General features: G+C 34.4%; 1 protein-coding gene across 3 annotated transcripts in view; it reads right to left on the bottom strand.

Moving 5' to 3' along the window:
• Positions 1 to 23,108, bottom strand: part of LOC132731735 (tRNA (guanine-N(7)-)-methyltransferase non-catalytic subunit wdr4-like) — an 81,590-nt gene that overhangs the window by 20,520 nt on the left and 37,962 nt on the right. The window contains exon 1 of one of the 3 annotated variants that reach the window (XM_060717983.1): positions 19,439 to 19,482. The exons of the other annotated variants lie outside the window; for them this stretch is intronic. Coding sequence (XP_060573966.1) covers positions 19,439 to 19,467 — 29 coding nt within the window. The 5' untranslated portion in view covers positions 19,468 to 19,482. Of the gene's footprint in view, positions 1 to 19,438; positions 19,483 to 23,108 lie in introns of those variants that run through there. 3 annotated transcript variants of the gene reach the window in all.

Raw genomic sequence — 23,108 nt, forward strand, 5'->3', positions numbered from 1 at the left:
ATTACAGATGGATAAGAAGCTCTAAAAATAGAAAAAATTTCCAATCCCTTGAAACTTTTTTTTTGTTACTTGTTTTGATTACCATGACAACATGGCCCATAAATCCGTAAATGTTCTCGTGTCAAACATGGTCTCGGAAAATCTCAAAAATGTGACCTTGAGGGATAATAAATCCCTGATACGGATTTTAAGAGTATGACGTCATAGCTTCCTTTTCATTTAAATATAGCTCTGTGAAATTATATAAACAGTGACCTAATGACCTTGACATTTTGCGACTTTTCTACTTATTCTGACTTATTTCCTATTCTTCATTTTCTAACATCAAGTAGACTATTCAACAGTAAGATCATAAAGCAATAGCACCTAAACACAGAATGAGAATCCCTCAAATCATATTTTAGATACAGAAACAAGATGTCTATGTAATCTAAAAATAACTCAGGTCAATCCCCTTCAAATAAAGGGAGATCACTCTGACAGAAAGGTCAAACATTGATGGCTCAACTCTTCACATTGGAGGAGACATTTTGGCAGGATTATAAGCTCGTACAAGGATAAAATCATCTACGTTCATCAATATTTTACAGACTTTTAGTCTATATACATACACATTTACAGATTTTCTTGACCATTTCTGTCTTCTTAATTCAATAAGACTAGTCTGTAACTTGTAGTTAAGTGAAACATTATACACGCCTTTAGACCGCAGAATCACACCTGTGAGTATTGTTTTTATAGATATATCTTCATTTTAATACGGAGAGAAAAAACTGATACAGACAATTATATGAATTAAATCCCTTTTTTGACACACCTTCTGTTTTTGTCATGTTTTAGTACATGATGTGCATCTTTTTTTTTTTAAATTTAAAGTTTTAAGGAGAAGCAGTGTATAATGTTTGTTGATATTGGTTATATTGATAACTAAATGGTAGTGATGAAGATAAATTATATTATGATTAACTGATGGTTTATTAAGATGATGATGATAATAACAACTATCATGATGATGATGACAATAATGATGATAATAATTATGCTAATGGTGATAATGATAATAATGGTGGTTATGATTCTGGTGATGATCACATTATTTAAAGATGATGATTGTGATGATGATAATTTCAGATGATAATGATGACAATAATGATGATAATTATGCTGGTGGTGATAATGATAATTATGGTAATGATAATGTTCTTAAAAGAATATGATAGTGATGATAACCATAATGATAATGTGATAATATGGCATTAATGATGATGATGATAATGGTGGTAAAAATAACAATAATAATGAAGAAAAATATTATTATTCAGGTTTGATTTTCTGCCCCATTATTATTTTTCTTTTGACTTTCATTTCATATTCACATGCAAAATATTAGAAAGTTTTGCTATAACAAAATTACTGCAAATCTTAACGGCAGAAACAAAGAAAACAGAAATACATTTTATTTGTCCGTCACATCTCTTCGCATCAGTGTCCTCCATTTAATTATCTGATGAATCATTTTATCACTCGTTAAGAATTTTTTCTCCGAGATAAAATACAGGACTATTTGCTGCAAAGATAACGATGTTGGAACTACTTTCTTTTCGGTGTGATAAGACCAAACTATCATTCAATTAAGATCAATCACTGTTTTCGTATGTTATACACCAATCATTCAGAACTTAATTGTCCTGAAAACAACGTAAACAATATCATCATGTTGCTACGGTAACGCGGCTGTGACATGCCTGAGAGAATTGTCTTAAATGTGCGGGCATTTTTTTTATTCATCTTTTTTTGTCTAAATGTCTTTAACATTTTGATATCTTGATGAAGTTATTTTTTCTCTTTCTAGCAAAATTCAAATCTTACCTGCCTAAATTAAATGGACTTGACTTGCTTCCATTTTTGGAACTGTTCATTATTAATTTTGGGGATATCAAGATGAAAATTTAAAGTACTAAAAGTCAGTTGACAGATAGGGCCTGGTACTTGGCTTGGCTCTATACTGGTGGCCAAGGTTGGCAAATCTGTAACTTTTAGTTCAAGCATAACTTAAATCTTAATTTAATTGTACATGAAAGTATCATATCTCTTTTTAAAATTATATATTTTCACTGCAATCAAACTATATTTCAACATAGAAAATTTTCAATGTAAAAAATACATATGTAAAATAAATGGTAGTTAAAAAGCTCAGCCTAATCACTCTCCATTATTATCAAAAATATACATAATTACTGCCAGAACAAAGTTGCACATATTTGTGCAGGTCACAGTAAAACGTAACAAAACCCTTAAAATATTTTTGAATTATGTTAATATGAACATTGTGACACATGATAAATTGATGACACTATGGGGGATCAAGGGCACGATGTTTCATGGCAAAGTTCAATCAGTGCAGTTTCTGAATAGGATCTTTAATACTGTCGTCTGCTTAATTTTAAGGATTTTAATATCACAACCCTTCATATTAACAATGAAACGTTCCAAATTCAAAGCAGGACAAGGTCATTATACAAATTTAGGATGATTATTGGGTTATAATACCCAAATGTGTAATAAATCTTTCCCGTGAACTTCTGGTATCTGGTATTCGTATCTCATTCATTTGATGATATTTTCACATAAAAGGAAAATAAAAAAACATTATTGAAAAAAAAAAATTGATAAAGAAGGCAAGATGGGATTTCTATATTTGTAAATTTCTTAAAAGTCTGTTCGATTCACGAGAAATAAATGTCTTTTCCCGAACTTTGATACTTCTGCCAATATTTCTATCCAAGCTTCAATCTGCACCCATTCTTAAATGAAAATTGGTCTGTCAAATTACCACGGCAATAATTATAACATGTTCCCAAAAATAAATTCATCACACGCAGATGTGGCTTTAATGCCGCTGAAACAGAATAGAATACCACTCCATAACTCTCCAACTGCCAAAATTGGAAATATCACATTCCCGGAGAAAATTGATACTGTTTACCAAAACATTGCCTTACATCGTTGAGTAAACACGCTTTTCTCTCAGACTACTTATCATGCGGAATTTTTCGTATTTTTCATCCGAATATTCGTTTATTTTTCCTCCGTACACCATCAGCCGCGACGCGTATGACCGCCGGGAAGAAATTAACGAGAGAACACCACAGTGCATTTACACGATTAATGAATATTTAAATGAACCTTGAGAAAATTCATAACCATCGTGTCAGGCAAAACTGTATCAAGATGTAAGTGATGCATATTTATGGAAGGTTACGGCTCTTGTAAGTAATTTGTCTACGCCAGACAAGAAGCGAATATTGGTTATCAGCGGGACCGTTTCCCAGAAGCCTTTGCTCCGAAACCTATCAATTTTCCGTCAAAACTGATAACATTACATCTCGTCAAATACTTACAAATATAAACTTGTCGAAATTACTTAACAGTGCATTATGGGTTGATATATAAGTTTTTCAATGAATTGTAAACGTTTACTTCAAAGGCAGAAATTCGGTTTCACGTACAATGTAAACCTGTCAATCAAATTGATCAGGAAGTCAGCTATCAATTAATAAATGTATTGTTCTTCTTAAAATTGTTCTGAAAAAAGTTTCTTCTTTTTTTTCCAGAGACTTTATCAAATTAACAGCAAAAAGCATGTTTATGATTTATATGAGTTTCTTGACAAAAAATACATTAACTGCCTTTAAACTATTCAACTTTGAACTTGTTTTTTTTTATTTGTCAATCTGCAAAGGCATAAAGTAATTTTAGTAGAGGACTTTTTTATGATATAAAGTATACAGATTATATAGTAAAAGTTATAATATTAAGTGATAATACTCAGATTTTCCTGAAAATATGCTATTTTTACTGCCAATACAAATGATTTACTTTTTAGATTAATTGTGCATGGACAAATAAATAGTACACAATTTACAGATGCTGCAGACACCATTTTTCTAGACAGACTGTTTTATATCATTTCTCAGAACTGGCATTTACAAACAAACATTGATGACTGTATACCTTACTGTAGACATGGTCAGTGTAAATCCAGTGTCAAGTCAGTGTTTTACCAGCACAGTTTACTGTTATAGCAAATTTAAGCAAAATGTATAAACTTGACCTTGCTGTCAAGGACAAATAAATGTCAAGGTGAAGTTAAATTCAAAAACCTTAATGGTCATGTCCTAAACGTTGTCAAGTCAGTGTTTTAGCAGAACAGTTTACTGTTATAGCAAATTTAAGCTAAATGTAAAAACTTGACCTTGCTGTCAAGGACAAATACATGTCAAGGTCAAGTTAAATTTAAAAAAACCTTAATGATCATGTCCTAAACGTTGTTATGTCCAAGTATGAATAATATCCAGTTGTAGCATAATAATCAATAGAAATTAAAAAACCTGACCTTGAAGATTAAGGTCATTTATGAGTCAAGGTCAATTCAGTCTGGTCTATACTGAAAGGTGAAGATCAAGGGGTTCTTGTGTACAAGAATAAACACAAACCATTCAGAAATACAAAAAAATTAAATTCAATGATGGAAAACAAGAACAACACTATTCTGATACATTAACAACATTATTCCCTATCATTAGGGGTGTGGATCGTCGGGTAAGTGACGATCCGATCTGATCCACGATTCAGCACATGCGATTCACAAATCGAACCACAAATCTTTTGTTATCAAGACACCCATAAAAACATGAACATTAGTTCTGAAAACATGTTAATTTTTCTTTAAACAATACTTAACATTAATTTAATTATTCATTAAACATATATGCGATGCAAATATAAACTAGGTTGAAAACGTGTTGCCCCAATATAAAATTCCACCAGCAAAATTTACTTTCAATGATGGAATTTTATATTGGGGCAACACGTTTTCAACCTAGTTTATATTTGCACGTCGCTGAGAAGGCACAGGGCATCGGCAGAAGATTTACAACTTGGCTGGTAGACTCAACTAAATTTTGCCTTCAACCGTGGGCGGTAACTACGGAACTACTTCGTCACTTCTGCGGACCAGCTGCCGATGTCCTGACTAATGCCGAGGGGAGTGGCCCTACAAAGTAGGCTGAGACGACGAGGATGGTGTGCTAGGGTGCGTGAGCCCCTAGCACAGATTGACGGCTTGTAAGGCAGGCCTATAGCTGGCACCAACAGCCCTTTTCAGGGCTAAAACACCTTTCCTATATTGTCACAGGTTGCTGTACATTTAGGTTCTCATTGACCGCCGTACAGTGACCTACTTTTCGGCTCAAAATTCATATCTTTGGCTAATACTCCGTGGAAATTGCATGGAGGTAAATTATCACCATTTTGTGCTTCAAAATTAACTCTTTAAGGACATGACTGGTGACATGTCCGGGGTCCGTACTCGACAGCGCAAGCTGCATTTTGTGCCCGAAAGGGCGGATGGACCCTCATTAAGCTTTAACTACATACATACTTACTTTCAATGAAAATGAGGAAAAGCAGTTTGTAAAACATGCCATGGCAAATTGAGGTGGTACAACGAACTTGTCTAATCACATGAAAAGACAAGTATTTCCAAAAATTGGAAGGTGGGATTTTTATATTGGTGCGACTCCTTTTCAGCCAATACATGTAATGTCACACTGACGTATTAACTTGCGTTTAGCAAATTGTGGATTCCTAAAAATAAAACAGTCTTCAATACCTGATACGTCATTATAGATCTATACATAGCGACTAACAATATTTAAAAACAAGTGCTCAATAAAGATAAAGTGATTCCTTTTTCGAAACTAATGACTTCCTAGCTCAGCATCATGGTACATTTTTGTTTACTTCCTGTCTTTAATGAGCAAATTGTATTAAGGTAAACATCGCATAATTCATACACAAATTAATTTTTTTTTACATTTAAAGTATAACAAGAGCTGTCAGTAGGACAGCACGCTCGACTATTTTAAGTGCTTGATAGTAAAAGAGCCTTGATAATGTTAAATTTTTTAAGATCACAAAAGGTCTAATTTTTTTTTAATAAATTCATGTTATAGGCCTTAGAGAGAGTCTAATTATACAGTATTGGCTTGACTATTCGGAAGGTAATGTCACAAGGTTGTTTTATTGAGTATAATAATACTAATTACCTATGAATACATAAATTTGACAGAAAAGGTACATAGGCTTCTAATTTAGATGTTTTATCAAGTAAATCACTGCTTTATTATTATGAATGCATAAAATTGTCCCAAAAAAGGGCACAAACCCTTCAGTAGTAATTGAGATAACAGCTTACAAGCAAAACTTTACCATGAATTTCTAAGTTGAAAAAGGGGAGAAAAATCAGCCTAAATGCAAGATAGAATTATGGATCTTTGTCAGTGACCTACAATTATGACCCTAAATGCATATGTGAAGTTTTAAATAAATATTTTTAATAGTTATTGAGATATGTAAAACTTGCATGTAAACATTAACCAAGAGACTAAGTAGAAAAGGGGATATGAATCAGCCTTAATGCAAGATAGAGTTATGGAACTTGGTCAGTGACATACAATTATGACCCTCCAATTATGACCCTAAGTGCATGTGTAAAGTTTCAAGTAAATATCTTTGAAGACCTTTAACCTTTAACCAAAATTTCTAAGTTTCAAAGGGGCAAATAATTCTTCAAATTTTGCAGGCAGAGTTATGCAATTTTGCAAACTGATGTACATTGTTACTATAAAAAAGTATTTTAAATTTCATTTGAATATCTCAAGCAATAATTGAGATATTTGACTTTACAAAAAAACTTTAACCAAAATTTCTAAGTTCCAAAGGGGCATAATTCTGTCAATATTGTAGGCAGAGTTATCCAACTTGTCAATCTGATGTACATTGTTACTATAAATAAGTATTGTAAGTTTCAATTGAATATCTCAAGCAATAATTGAGATATTTGACTTTACAAAAAACTTTAACCAAAATTTCTAAGTTAAAAAGGGGCATAATTCTGTCAATATTGTAGGCAGAGTTATCTTACTTGTCAATCTGATGTACCTTGTTACTATAAATAAGTATTGTAAGTTTCAATTGAATATCTCAAGTAATTATTGAGATATTTGACTTTACAAAAAACTTTAACCAAAATTTCTAAGTTAAAAAGGGGCATAATTCTGTCAATATTGTAGGCAGAGTTATCCAACTTGTCAATATGATGTACCTTGTTACTATAAATAAGTATTGTAAGTTTCAATTGAATATCTCAAGTAATGATTGAGATATTTGACTTTACAAAAAACTTTAACCAACGCAGACGCCGACGCGGACGCTGACGCCGACGCCGACGCCGGGGCGACTACAATAGCTCTCATATTCTTCGAATAGTCGAGCTAAAAAGCAGCGAATGTATTATAAACAAATAAGATCGCAATCCACGATCTCTGGACTGACGAATATTCTTACTCGATTTTTCATTTTGATTCGTGATTATCCGAGTACTCGAATACTCGCCCCAGCCCTACCTATCATCCACTAGATTAAAATAAAAGTCCTGGAAATCACACACGATAATTGCACTCAATGACACTCAGTTTAACCAAAATCGTCATAAATGATTATATTATCCAGTAAATATGTTTTGTGTGAAATAACAGCTGATTCATGTTTATTTTCAGTGAATTCTCGGTAAACATGCAAGTCATCGGCAATTTAGGTTTATATAAAAATTTAATACAAATAAAACTAGAAATGTGCCCATAGGACACGGGTGCCCCCACCGCGCCACTGTTCAGTCAATCTTTTTACTAAGTCAAGGGAAATAACTCTACAAATACTGGATAAATCCACAAGCGAAACCCCAGGTGCAAATCTAAATATGCTGAGCAACCTGCCCATTAGGTTTAATGACTATGTCAAATCCTTTTTGAGTAGCATGCGACACAAGTTGAAAATTGCAAAAAATTTCTAAGTGAAGGGCAATAACTCTAAAAATACTAAATAAATCCAGACAAAAATACCTGGTGCACAACTGCACATGCTGATCAATATTCCTGTAAAGTTACATGACTCTAGGTCAAATACTTTTTGAGTTACATGCGACACAAGTTGAAAATTGCAAAATTTACTAAGTCAAGGGCAATAACTCTTAAAACACTAAAAATATCCAGACGAAAATACCCAGGTGCACAACTACACATGCTGATCAACATTCATGTAAAGTTTCATGACTCTAGGTCAAATACTTTTTGAGTTACATGCGACACAAGTTGAAAATTGCAAAATTTTACTAAGTCAAGGGCAATAACTCTGAAAATACTAAAAATATCCAGACGAAAATACCCAGGTGCACAACTACACATGCTGATCAACATTCCTGTAAAGTTTCATGACTCTAGGTCAAATACTTTTTAAGTTACATGCGACACAAAAGTGAACGGACGGACGGACGGACGGATGGACAAGGGTAAATCTAAATGCCCGCCACTATCGTGGGGGCACAAAAAAAAATATTAAGCAAGTTTTATTAATTTATTTTAGTTTCATTGTGTTGGTATTGAAACACTCTCGATTCCATTCCTCGATCCAATCTGTACTAAGCAATGGAGTTTAAAGTTTCTAGCTCATGGTAACAACAGCTTGCTCCATATTAAGCAAATTGTGGTCAAGTGATTACTCGTCAGACTAGTCATCTAAGGGTTGCTGGTAGCATGGGTTCAAACCCATCAGGGGCAAGCCATTGTTTCCTTAAGCAATAAACTTTACACTCATTGCTTGCTGCACCAGGGTTCAAACCCATCAGGGACAAGCTGTACTTTCCTTGAACAAATATTAAACTTTACACTCATTGCTTAATAATGTATGATTCAAGGAACGGATAAGAGCGTAATTTCCATATGCTTATAGCTTCTATTTACACACTCAAACTAAAATAATTTCTGTACAAACTAAACAAAATTGTTTCTCACTACAATTTTCTGGACAACTACCTTTTTCTGACTGTGGCATGACAGTTGACGTTATAAAAAAGTGTCATAATTCACATAAGTTATTTAAAAAATTCAGCTGCCTAATCAGCTCAGTACTACAATAAACAGTGGCTGAATTTTAAATTATTTATATAAATATAAAAATTTAATGAGGGAAAACTAATTTTAAACCTAAATTTATATTTGTACACTGTTGGGATTTGTATTTAATTGATGTAAAGTCAGTGACAATCTAGATGTAGTATAAGATATTTTAGAATCAAAATAATAAAATTAATCTTTGCAACTTGAGGGTCAAGTGCCAGTGTGCAGTCTGAGTCCGCATGGATGTGCAGGTCTTTGCATGGACCAATATAATACTGCTAACAACGGTTAACCACTTTAGGTTTCAAGTAACAGACCATGTTCATTACAATATTTGTGTGACTGTTGTTAATAACTGGACAAAAGTTTCAAAGAAAAACATATTCATTGTATCTAAAGCAATAATCAACACGTCATAAATTTCTATAAAATTACACCACTCTAGAAATTAAAAACAAATTCAACAAAGTATCAAACATTATATAAACAAAAGACCCGTTTAAAAATTACTTTTATATATTCAATAAAACATTTTCGTCAATTTATTTGCACTCATATTTTTAATGTACAGGAGTTCATTACTCCCATTATTGTTCATCGAATAATGGATCATCTCAGCATGGAGCCAATATTCAGCCTGAATATTCACAAGACGCGACTTTTACAGTATGTGTTATAAGAGTTGTCTCCCTTCCAATGGTTACTGTTGATAATTACGGAAATTTTGTCTCAATAAAGACTTGCCCTTGCCACCAGTTCACGGCCAGGCCGGCCTCAAAAGACACTACCTGTTTGATAGTTGATGTTTCAAAACTTACAGGGACTCCACTGAGGCTTTTTTAATGTGATTGGACTGGAACTTGTTTTTTTTCCTTGTGATTTTTTTACCATTTGATATAGCCTCTATAACAATAACATGTGTGCAGGTCTTTTGCTTACTCTTGTTTTTGCAGAATTACATTTTGTATTGTGCATGATGACCAAAAAAAATGAATAGCATTTAAAAAGAGCTTAAAATTTCAAGAATCAATTTAATTCTGAGTAGATTTCTTTAATACCTTATTTTAATATGCCCCCATTGATACATGTATGATTTTCAATTTTTATGATTTTAGGCTTTTAGTTTATACAAATTTATTTTAGTTTGATTGTGGGTTATTTTAGTTTGACTGCGTCGGAAGCTATAAGCTTACTGAAACACTCGAATCTGTTCCTGAAACCAACCAGTACTGAGCAATGAGTGTAAACTTTCTTGCTCAAGGAAACAAGCGCTTGGCAATGAAGGGGTTTGAACCTACACGGTCAACAATCTAGGCTTTTGGAACAGGTGGAGTGAGTCATTTTTACAAAATAAGCTAAGGAAAAATTTGAAAGTAAAACTTGCTGTTTTATATAATCAACTCAACAATATAATCTGTAAGTCAAGGACTATCCTCCTATTTAACTCAAAGTAATAAACATATACCACCAGCATTATAAAGCCCGGCCAGTAAATGAAAAAGATAAAACTGGAAGCAAACAACTGATGAGTCACCACCAATCAGTAATATTTTGTCATCAAAAATAAAAAGCTTTAAAAAATGAAAAAAGTACCATTTTTTTGAGCTTATATCTGGCCTTTAACCACTCAGCCTGAGTTAGTTTATACACATTCATTTCTAAGTTCCACTGTGTTGGAAGTTAAAAGCTTATTGAAACACGCTCAAATCCATTCCTGGAACCAACCAATACTAAGCAATGACTGTAACGATTCTTGACGGGGTTTAAACCCAAACGGCCAGCAATCTTTAGATTACTAGTCCAACGTGTCAACCACTCGACAATGCCCCCTACTTCAAGCCTTAGAGGCCTCACCCAACATTTAGTATTTAGTAAACAAATACAATCATTCCCTTAATGCTTTCTACCAATCAATATGTTTATTTATCAATTGTTAATGACATTGTGGGAGTAAAATAACACAATTACATATTTATGGTATAATAATATGACGCTGACGTACTTTTAAACAATAAGCGATGCTTTGAAGAATTAGCTGTACCCATAAATAGAGTATGAAAATCCTCTCTCTACTGCTAGAAAAATCTCACATCTCATATATAATTATTACATTACTATAGTAACCATTTACCAACATGGACTTGTGCTAGCTGCTATGAATTTAGGGACTTCCATGACAAACAAGAGCTGTCTGGAAGGCCAGAGTGCCCGACTAATCTCAGTGCTTGATGTGCTTGTAAAAACAAGAATTTTGAAAATGTAAAATATTCTAATTTCAAAAACGGCCATATATTTGTCAAAGTTCATGTCAGACTTACGGGCATTGGACAGTGACTTCCTATTATGCTCTCAAATAAGTGTGTGGGCTAGGTTTCAACCCATTCATGCAAAAACTTGACTGATTCCTGTGATGCTGACCCTGAAGCTTGGACGAGTACAATTATAAGCTCTCCCTATTCTTCGAAAAGTTGAGCTAAAAATGAAAACTAATCAAACTGAAGGCAAGAAAGATTTCTACAAGTTTTGACAAGTTATAGGCAATTTCTACATATAATGTTAGCATGTGCATTTTTGGGCAAGGTGACCAATTTTGACAACTATTTTACCCATCAGAATAATTTTCAAAATTTTTATAAATTGATACAAATCTGATTGTGTCCTGCTTAAAAGGTGCTCCACAATAAAACATATTATATAAACTTAATTATAATCATACACAGATCTACTATAGGGCACTTAATGATTTTTTCGTTTCAAGATATTTTTCACTATATGGTAATACAAAAAGAAATACAAATAAAAAAGGATTTCGGAGTTAGTATTTGTATAAAAAACATAAATTCACGCAGGGAGATATAATTGTGGCCTAATTAAAAACAAAGTTGAACAAACATTAATTTTATAACCAGTGAAATCATGCATCAAATAAATTTTCACCCAAAGCAATTTTTTTTTTTGTTCAAAATTATTTATACTCTTCAACTGACCGATTTTCATTCACATTTTTCACCGATGGGTACCTTTCATTCAAACTATAATGCCCTACAGACCGACACCCCTTATCCAAGTTATAAAAGCAATTCTCATAAATATATTGTAAATAAAACGTCAATCTCGTCTTTCGCGAAAAAATATAATGGATTGTCCACTTTGTGTTTCCGACGTACTCAAATTTGTAATAAAAGAGTAAACAAGCCGGCAAACAAAATGGCCTCACTCATTGACAATTAAATAAAACCATTCATAGGCCTGTATTCAACTTGTTAATGCAGTTTCTATGTCCTAATATTTCAATGTGGCATGGTGTATTGTTTCCCTTTATTGCCGTATTAGTTAAGAGCTGTTCACTTTCTGTAAAAGCCTGGAATGAGGTCTGTGCCGCCATTACGGAGAATGGTTGCGTATTGTTTAAGTCTCGTATAAAACAATTTACGTGAGAGGCTATCAGGAACAAGGGACTAATGGTTTAATTTGATTCCGTTGATTCAGATAATAAACTTAACTACGTATGAAAATACGAGCTGTGTCACGACAAAACCAACATAATGGGTTTGCGACCAGCATGGATCCAGACCAGCCTGAGCAGTCTGATCAGGATCCATGCTGTTTGCTGACCAACCCTATTACAAGTAGAGAAACTGATAGCTAACAGCATGGATCCTGATAGGACTGCACGGATGCGCAGGCTGGTCTGGATCCATGCTGGTTGGTTTTGTTGTGACGCGGCTCAATAATATTTATTTCAGATCTACCCAATCTATGTAATATATGTAACTACCAAATATTCTTAATGTAGTTGAATCTTTTAATATTAACTAATTCTTAACTTCTTCTACTTTCTGTAACTTCAAGTTTCAACTTTTCAAATAAAGAAATCATCCTTTTAAGGTCTTTTCTTCTTTTTTTCACCATTATTAATATTCAATGAGAATCATTTTTAATTTTAGATATAAAAAATAAAATAAAATCATCAAAACTCAATTAAAATTGATAATGAAATGAGCCGCGTCACGACAAAACCAACATAGTGCGTTTGCGACCAGCATGGATCCAGACCAGCCTGCGCATCTGCGCAGTCTGATCAGGATCCATGTTGTTCGCTATCAGTTTCTCTACTTGTAATAGAGTTGGTAAGCGAAAGCATGGATTCTGATCAGACTGCGCGGATGCGCAGGCTGGTCTGGATCCATGCTGGTCGCAAACCCATTATGTTGGTTTTGTCGTGACGCGGCTCAATTATGCAGATTAGACTTCACACATGCATACTGATATGATATAACACTTGTGACAACATCGGTAAAAACTCCAAAGTGTTTTAATTCAATTCATATCATATATACCAAAAAATTTAATATATCTGAAATTATTACATTTCTAACGAGACACTAAACTGCAAGGCCTCCTATACCTAGCCTGAGCATTCCCAATAAAGAAAGCTGCCAACTAACCAATAGAAAAGAATTACTTGCACTTCAAAAGGTTTATAGAGTAACTACTTGTCTGCAGTGATTTTTCATTTTCCTAATGGGAAAAATAGATTCAGTTCCCGAAAAAGTAATTGCCAATTTAGTTTGAAACCTATTTTCCACTTCTGTAGAGTTTTGAAACGTAGTACAACCTCTGGGAATTCCAAAACAAGCAGTTAATAATCTTCCCATTTCATATTCTTACCTCATGTCAAAGTAATTTGTCAAAATTTGGTTTACGTAGCATTAGGTCGAGTCCCGAATCATTCCTGCGTCCTTACCGATATTTCAAGTAGAGTACGTTAGGCAGATTTGTTTGACGTCCTGATATTGAAAATGATGTATTACAGACGAAAAATCAATATGTGTCATTAATAATACAGCCTTATCGTTGCCTTAAACTGACAGGGCTCGGCACTTAACAACATTCTATTTTCCATCGTGACCCTTTCCTAATGGGGCCAAGTAATTATACAATTCACCCATTTTGAAAAAAACAGACAAAAATAGATCGCAAATTTCGTTATGACAACTGTTACAGAAAAGTGTTTTTTCTGCTAAATGATTCCATGCTAAATTCAATCAGAATCTAGGAGCATGTTGTTAGTTCGTCTTATCCCATCACTGTCAGACGGACTGGGGAGAATTAATCAACTTTATGAACTTCCAATCTGCGTAAGGAACAATGTCTAAACAGCCTCATACAATTGTTTATAAACAATTTGAGCATCACATAATTCCTGTCTTGTCTAAACGCCGTATCATTGTTTAGACTGGATCAAGCATGTCATTTTCCGTAAAATAAAAAGATCATAATTATGCATATTCATGTAGGAGAAATAAATTGTTGTGTAAGCATCACAGATCGGCCCACTGTATCTGCATATAGACAAAGAAGAATGCTTATTACAAACCTTTTTTTAGATGAAGTAAACAATTAATAAGAAGGGGGTGGGAGGGGGTTTGGCACGGATATTTTTAACATTTTATGTCAAGAATAATCAAAGGATGTTAAAAACTGGAAAAAAAGAAACGTCAAATGCATAATACAAGAGTTTGTCTATGTCATATAAGTAGAACCAAGAACAATTTGAAAGATCCTGAAATTAAAAGAGCCATGCAATGTTCCTTCAGTTAAGATTTAAAGAAATCCTGACCAATTAGTTAAATGTAACCTTTTTCAAATGAAAAAAAATACTGGACACAGTATTTAAATTTTAATCAAAGTATTCAAGTTCACTATTGAAAATTATCATTGAAATAACACAAGCTACTAATTGGCACATACTGGTTCTTTAAATAGTATTGTTGGCTCTTTAGTATTTGGTCAATCTGTAAACAGAGGTTAACTGCGATCAAAAGCCAACAGTGAACATGGTACAACTTTTACAAAGGTAATGTTCACAGAGGCCAACTTAGTACAAAAGCCAACTGTTCATAGAGGCCAACTGTGTATAAAAACAACTGTTCACAGAAGCCAACTGTGTACAAAAGTCAACTGTTCACAGAGGCCAACTGTGTACAAAAGTCAACTGTTTATAAAGGCCAACTGTGTACAAAAGTCAACTGTTCACAGAGGCCAACTGTGTACAAAAGTCAACTGTTTATAAAGGCCAACTGTGAAAAAGTTCAATTGTATCAAAAGTGGAATATTAACTCAGAAGCCAACTTATTTATTTAACGGTTAACAAACGACAGCTGTGGACACTGACAGATAGGTTGTCTGCAAACAAAGGCCATTCTTGAAAAGTGATCAACTGTGGACAAAGGCCAAAAGTTTTCTGTGGACAAAGGCCATTTTTACATCTCAGCTTCATAGTCAAACATAGACATATATACTGTATTAACAAATATACAAACTATCCAATTAAAAATTATAAAGTCCACCTGTGCAAAAGCACAATGTTAAAGTATGATTGTCATTTAAAAAGATAACTAATACTAACAAAAAGAAATAATATCAAAGTTACCTTATATGGCTTGAAGACATTTTATTTTATTAGAATAGCATCTGCTTCAGTTTAATATCATAGCTGCTTTTATCTAGATACTACAACATGTGTAAAAGGAAAGACAAGCAAACAGTTAAAGTAATAAAAGAAAATCAATTCAATTAAAATGAAATAAAAGAGTTATGACCCTTGCATTTTTTTTTATTTGACGAATGATATGTCATAAAGAAGTGATCAAAATTAATGCTATAAATTATTATTATTTTTTTTTTATCTTTTTTTTTTTTGAGGTTTGTAAGCTGCCGCCCTCCAGTGGAGTAAAACTCTAAAGTTTGACCCATTACACTCTCAAATTTCTTAAATGGACTTGCCGTTTTTTTTATACGGACTTAACCACTCATCGCCTTAAAGGGATCATTCAAAATAAGAACCGACTGAATAGCGACCAGTGCGGATCGTAATCAGACGGCACAGATGCACCGGCTGACCTTGGTCTGCCACGGTCCCGTCGGTAGAATGTCTTACTGCATGCAGCGAAAGAGTTATTAAAATACCGTATGCGACATATTTTAAAATCTAGCATTACGGAAACCACTTGACAAAAAATCATTTCTAATAAGAACAAGTCTCAAATTTTTCAATCAGAAATTCAGTATTACATATTTCAGACACTTCCATGCAACACTGTCTAAAGGAAAGTAAATGGACACAGCCTTAATCTCTACCTGAAACCGTACCATGTGTTTGAAAAGTTTATTTCAACAAATAAATAAAGGCAGAAACCACAGGTATCGGATGATACCTGGCTTTTGGCAAAAACATGATTACATCTGATATGTAAAAGGTTTGTTCCTGGCATTAATTAACATTGTGATTTCCTTATTTAGGTTACATGTATTATTAAAGGTCATCGTGACAAGCTTATACCACCAGTTTTATGAAGTCTGAGGAGGACAGTCTGAATATCCCTTCACTAATTAGTTCCTAATTCTAATGATTGGATATGGAGATCACTTCAACACATGTATTATGACACACAGATTCAGCAGTGTTGATTTAGCATGGACAAAAAATGGCTGCAAACTTTGTTTTTTTATTTTTAGTTGGTTGGGTTTAACTTAGCCACAACTTAGTATAACTCATAATTTGCAACTTTCAAGCTTTGATTGTGGAGAAAGACTTCAGGTGCCCCTTTGTACATTACTTCAAGCACAAACTGTCACCTGAGTAGAACCATTTACATTCTGAAAGGTATCTGGATAGCTTTCTTACATAAAGAATCCAAAGATGCTGGGGCGGCTTAAACCTACAGCAGTGAGGGGCAATGGGTTTGAAGTCACAAACCTTAGCCAGAGAGCAGAATTTGCCAGCTTCCAGACAAGATTATTCAGCATACTACTGGTAGAAACTCCAAAACTATGTTCCTCCTGTGTAGGTAGTATGACTTATAAACAACAATCAGACCACTGGGGTATCATAAAACATGATCAGTCTCACCTGAATAAACCACTATTCTATCTTAAGTGAAGACATGACCAAGTACCTGGTTAGAATCACTGACTCACACAACTTGTCTACCAGGAAACACAATCAGGCACCTGATAAGAACCACTGGTTTACCAGGAAACACAATCAGGCACCTGATAAGACACTGGCCTACCGGGAAAACCATTCAGGCACCTGATAAGAAACACTGGCCTACAGGAAAAACAATCAGGCACCTGATAAGAAACACTGGCCTACAAGGAAAATCAATCAGGCACTGACAAGAACCAACTGGTTTACAAGGAAACACAACCAACACCTGATAAGAACCGCTGGTTTTCCAGGAAACACAATCAGGCACCTGATAAGAACCACTGGTTTACCAGGAAACACAATCAGGCACCTGATAAGAACCACTGGTTTACCAGAAAGCACAATCAAGCACCTGATAAGAACCACTGGTTTACCAGGAAGCACAATCAAGTACCTGATAAGAACCGCTGGTTTACCAGGAAACACACAATCAGGCACCTGATTAGAACCGCTGGTTTACCAGAAAGCACAATCAAGCACCTGATAAGAACCACTGGTTTACCAGGAAACACAATCAGGCACCTGATAAGAACCGCTGGTTTACCAGAAAACACAATCAGGCACCTGATAAGAACCACTGGTTTACCAGGAAACACAATCAGGCACCTGATAAGAACCACTGGTTTACCAGGAAACACAATCAGGCACCTGATAAGAACCACTGCTTTACCAGGAAACACAATCAGGCACCTGATCAGAAACACTAGTTAACCAGGAAACACAATCAGGTACCTATTAAGATCTACCGGCCTGCCAATAAGAGACCAAATTATTTGCTAGTCAGTATAAAATCATATCTTTTTCTACAAACTTGTACAAAAATGGTGACAGATTCTGTTTCAACAATGTACATGTTTATAACATTACAAGCTTCAAAGTACATGTATTTCCTTGAAGAAAAACTTCATGTGAAAGAATATCAAGTGACAAGGCTATATATTAGTAAAAGATTGTGATAAAAAAGGAAATATTTGCAGAGAATATTTGTACCATTAATTAACATGCAACTTCTACAACCAGACACAGACAGGTGTGTTCTAAATCAGTTCTTCACAAACATTATTATCATGTAAACAAGATCTAATACATCTTCTGAAAGAAATTACGAGCCTTGTTTTTCCTTTTCTGAGGTTTTTTTAATACAGCCTGCAGCTATGACAACCGAGCTTAAGACAACAATATCAAGAACTTCTTTTCCCTAAAAACACAATCTCTTTTTTATGGCATATCGCTGATACATGTGTCACAGTATAACAGGGAGAAAGAGAGAATATCATAATATGCGACTGATAAAAAAAAAATATCTTCTAATAAAGCATGATTTAATTTGATGTGTTTTCGTCTATTATAATAGCCAATTCCAGTTATCACAGTGCCGACATCCAATATGATAGTATACATGTCAGAAAATACTTCATTTCCTTCATTTAAAGCTTTGGCAGGCAGATAACAACAACGTCTCCATAGCAACCAGTCATGCTTCGTACACACAGCCTTTCCCGCAATGCTGATCGCAGTCTTATAGGGGAGACTTCCTGCTATACGAGGAATAACTGTTTGCTATACGATATCAAGACGTAATTAAAGTTCTCTTAATTTTCAATGAAACATCTAACGCAGGTCGTAGAAATGCGACCATTGGTTAATTAATTTGTTCATCAGAAAAATAATAGCGCAGGCTATTTATTTGATATTTTTTATGCAAATTGCTCTTGTTATATTCCGTCCTTTGGGGGTTGGGCTGTTATGATATCACACTGCAGCTATCCGTACTGCATGACTTCTTTATAGTGCACGAAAAAGATGGAAACTTCCTTTTTCGTAAACATATTAAAAAGAGCCTGTTTAACAGAAAAGAGCTCTAAAGATTCCCTCATGCATGTGTATATGCAAGTGGGAAATCAGGAAAAAGCGTGCTATGGATGAATAAATATGCAAACTTGATTTGCTCCTTTTTAAATGCCAGAGAACGATTAATCAAGACCGACTTTTATATAGATATAAATACTTTCCATATAGCAACATCATCTTATGTAGGCACCAGTGATTTTTACCTTGTTTGCAATTTAACCATGCCTTCTAAATTGGGAAAAAGTTAGTATTTAACCATGCCTTCTAAATTGGGAAAAAGTTAGTATTTAACAATGCCTTCTAAATAATGGGAAAAAAGTTAGTATCTACAGAGAACTTACACGTATCAGGGATATACAAAAATCACGAAACTTACGCGAAACCCCATATGCACAAATTCACAACATTCCTGTAAATTTTGTTGACTCTAGCTCACCCACTTTTAGAGCTACATGTGACACAACATGAGAATGCACTGATGTACTTCCCAATTTAATGCCTGAGAATTGTTTTTTTATAGTTTCTACTAAGGCATTAAAATTTTGTTCAAACATGTAACTTTTTAAAACATTACCTTTTTTTCAGATGATAAAACACTTGCATGTCGAAGGCTTGGTGCTCAGGAGTAATACAAGCCTTTCACACCAAGCTGTTAATGTATATATCCCTAACCTGCTAAATGGACCAGTCAATCTTTCAACATGGACCAAACCATTTGTCATTTTTAGGGACAATTTCAATTTAAGTACTGACTGAATAGCGAACAATGCAGACCATGATCAGACGGCCGGTTTGTCTTGGTACGCTGAGTGCAATGGTGGCTTGGAGTAATTGTGACTTAGTATTTTTTACAGAAGTCAAAATACTACTTTGTTTACATTTTGTTACATTCACAACACTTTACTGTGAATTCATTGATACTTCAGCTGTTAAACATCTAACATGCTCTAAATCAATTATTGATACATTATTTAACCCATGTTGGCACAGACACTTCAAAAGAATTTAATAAATATGTATTTCTGAGGCAAAATGTGCCTTTAAGTCAAATGCCTGGGAAACTCAACAATTTTTCGGAAAGATTGAAGATGAAATTGAGTTTTAACAATTTTTATATGTTAATTTAATGGGAAAAGGTCACTATTTCAAATGACGCAAAATGAAGAATCATGCACTATCCCATTTTTATGCCTGAATTGTTTTTCATAAATTCTACTAAGACAGAGGTTCATGGTGTAAATAAATAATTAGCAAGAATTTAGTGGGATAGTGCCTGTTAATTGATTTTCACAACATTTTGAAAATTATTAACAAATTGCACCTTCAAGTGTAGTAAACTACATCCTCAGAGGGTAAACAGAATCACTGTATCATTTATTGTGTGTCTATATATTTCAATGTGTATGGTTTATTGCGAGCACAAGCACCTGTTTATTCTGATCACTGTATGATTTATTGCAAGCCTATTTAAACTTGCATCCAGTCCTGAAAGCACTTTTTTGTGGTTTTGGGGGTGGGGGTGAGGGGTGATAGATTCTTTAGTTTTTGCTTGTGTTTCATTTTTTTTACTTGTGTTTCTTTTTTTCTTTTTTTTTTTGGTTTTATGTCGCACCTCCTCTGTACTAGGTTAAATGGGGCCTCTCTAAGCTATACAGATGGTGGAGGACCTGTGCATTATTTCAGGCACAAACAGGCACCTGAGCAGAACTGCCGATGTTCCGTTCTGTAAGCTAGCTTTATAGCTTCATAACATTGCAGAATCAAAAGTCAAGACAGGTCCAGTGAGGTAAGTGCTAAATCAATTATAAAAGAGGAATAATCTTAGAATGTAGCAAAACAAAATGTCACCTAGACTTAAATACTTCGTTTATTAACCAGTTCAAATTACAGGCTGGCAGGTATAGTTATTATTCCCTGTTAAAACATAACCTAAATATCATATGTTAATAATTGTCACAAGGTGATAAAAAAAAACAATCTGGTGGAGACTTGCAGAGCCTGTAACCCCCAGAAACCAAGTCTCAGAGCTCTTACTGACCTTAGCTAGCTGGTCTCATAACATTCTGTCTAATGAAAGTGACAACTAGAAATGTGTCCATAGGACACTGATGCCCCCACACGCCACTGTTCTGTCAATCTTATGACTCTAGTCAAATATTTTTTGGACTACATGTGCCACAAGTTGAAAACTAAAAATCAACAAACGGCCATAATTCTGTTAAATTTGGTCGCAGCAAAATATCCCTTCCTTTACTACGATCTACACATTAAGTTGTTAATCCCTGAAAGTTTAAGCAAAATCTGCCATCCGGTTTAAGAGGAGTTGCGTTCACAAAATTTCTACATAGTATAAAGTGAAAAAATCAACAAAGGGCCATAATTCTGTAAAATTTGGTCGCAGCGAAAATTCCTTCCTTTACTGCCATCTACACCTTAAGGTTGTTCATCCCTGTAAGTTTAAGCAAAATCTGCCATCCGGTTTAAGAGGAGTTGCGTTCACAAAATTTCTACATAGTATATAGTGAAAAAATCAACAAAGGGCCATAATTCTGTTAAATTTGGTCGCAGCAAAAATTCCTTCCTTTACTGCCATCTACACATTAAGGTTGTTCATCCCTGTAAGTTTAAGCAAAATCTGCCATCCGGTTTAAGAGGAGTTGCGTTCACAAAATTTCTACATAGTATCTAGTGAAAAAATCAACAAAGGGCCATAATTCTGTAAAATTTGGTCGCAGCAAAAATTCCTTCCTTTACTACCATCTACACATTAAGGTTGTTCATCCCTGTAAGTTTAAGCAAAATCTGCCATCCGGTTTAAGAGGAGTTGCGTTCACAAAATTTCTACATAGTATCTAGTGAAAAAATCAACAAAGGGCCATAATTCTGTTAAATTTGGTCGCAGCAAAAATTCCTTCCTTTACTACCATCTACACATTAAGGTTGTTCATCCCTGTAAGTTTAAGCAAAATCTGCCATCCGGTTTAAGAGGAGTTGCGTTCACAAGATTTCGGGACGTACGGACGGACTGACGGACGGACTGACGGACGGACGGACAAGTGCAACGCTATATGCTCCCACATTGTGGGGGCATAAAAATCCAACACTATGATATACTCCTCACAGAATAGGTTAATTGTAAATTGACTAATTACACCCTGATTAGGGATCCTTAGATTAATATTCAAGAGCACGCCACTAACATCTGAGCTACCAGGCTACTTTAAGTACGCTATTTAACATTTTCTTCCCAGTGTTAGTAGTCAGTCTAATATACCAGGAAATACTTTCCTGTTATTTAAAATTCTGATAATTACAGAGGACAATGCAAATTAAATCAGAGTCAATTATACCATCACAGTGACCCCCACCCCTTGCCCCCCCACCCCCTCCCCCTACAAGTATAAATTCCATCAACAAGGAAAAGGACCATAGGAAGTCACCTTAACCACAAAATGTGTCTCTCAGTCACGCAAAAATTCTCTCCATTGTCTATGATTTTACTCACATTTCTTCGTTTCTCTGGCACTGAATCAGCGATTCCGCTCTTTGAAAACTTGACAATGCTTTCGCCTTATTCCTGATAGATTTACAACAGTCTCATGTTACCCTGTTATATATGATTTAATATCAACAAATTCCTTTTTTATACAGAGAAGAGTTGTAGACTCTAAGAATTGTCGTCATGCTGTTATGTGACAAAATATTTTCAAACACTATTACATATTTATAACCTTCTTATTTAGATTTTGAATTTACATTTCTTTTCCTTTGACAGTTTTGAAAAAAAGAAACAGTCTTGGAAGTAACCAGGAATCGATTATCTGTAATTAAATTTTAACAGTCATATTCTTTTAAATAAATATTGTTACCATTGTTTAAAATTGATGCTGTAAATAAAATGAAACATAAGTGTTCAGGCCACAGATTAGAGCTAAAACCCTTCATTCCAACGTTGAAGGGCCAGGCGACCATGGAATCATTAAACAGCTTCCTGTTTTTTTGGGCTGGATGATCCTCAGGTTTGCACCCGTCACACGAGTCAATTCAGATGCAGGGAAAAAGACTTAAGAAACAAGATAAAAGAACACTATTATTCTTACCCTGAAATTCTATGTCAGTGAGTCATGCCCATATTTGGAAACAAAACAGGAAATTGTTGCGAGCAGGTTGCACGGCTGAGTAGTTAAAATGGCTTCCGACATGCAATTAAACTGGTGGTATTCGTCTTCAACCTCATGCAAAAT

This window comes from Ruditapes philippinarum, unplaced genomic scaffold, assembly GCF_026571515.1.
Source record: "Ruditapes philippinarum isolate M1 unplaced genomic scaffold, ASM2657151v2 ctg767_1_1_1_1, whole genome shotgun sequence".
In the NCBI taxonomy this organism is placed as follows: Eukaryota; Metazoa; Mollusca; class Bivalvia; order Venerida; family Veneridae; genus Ruditapes; species Ruditapes philippinarum.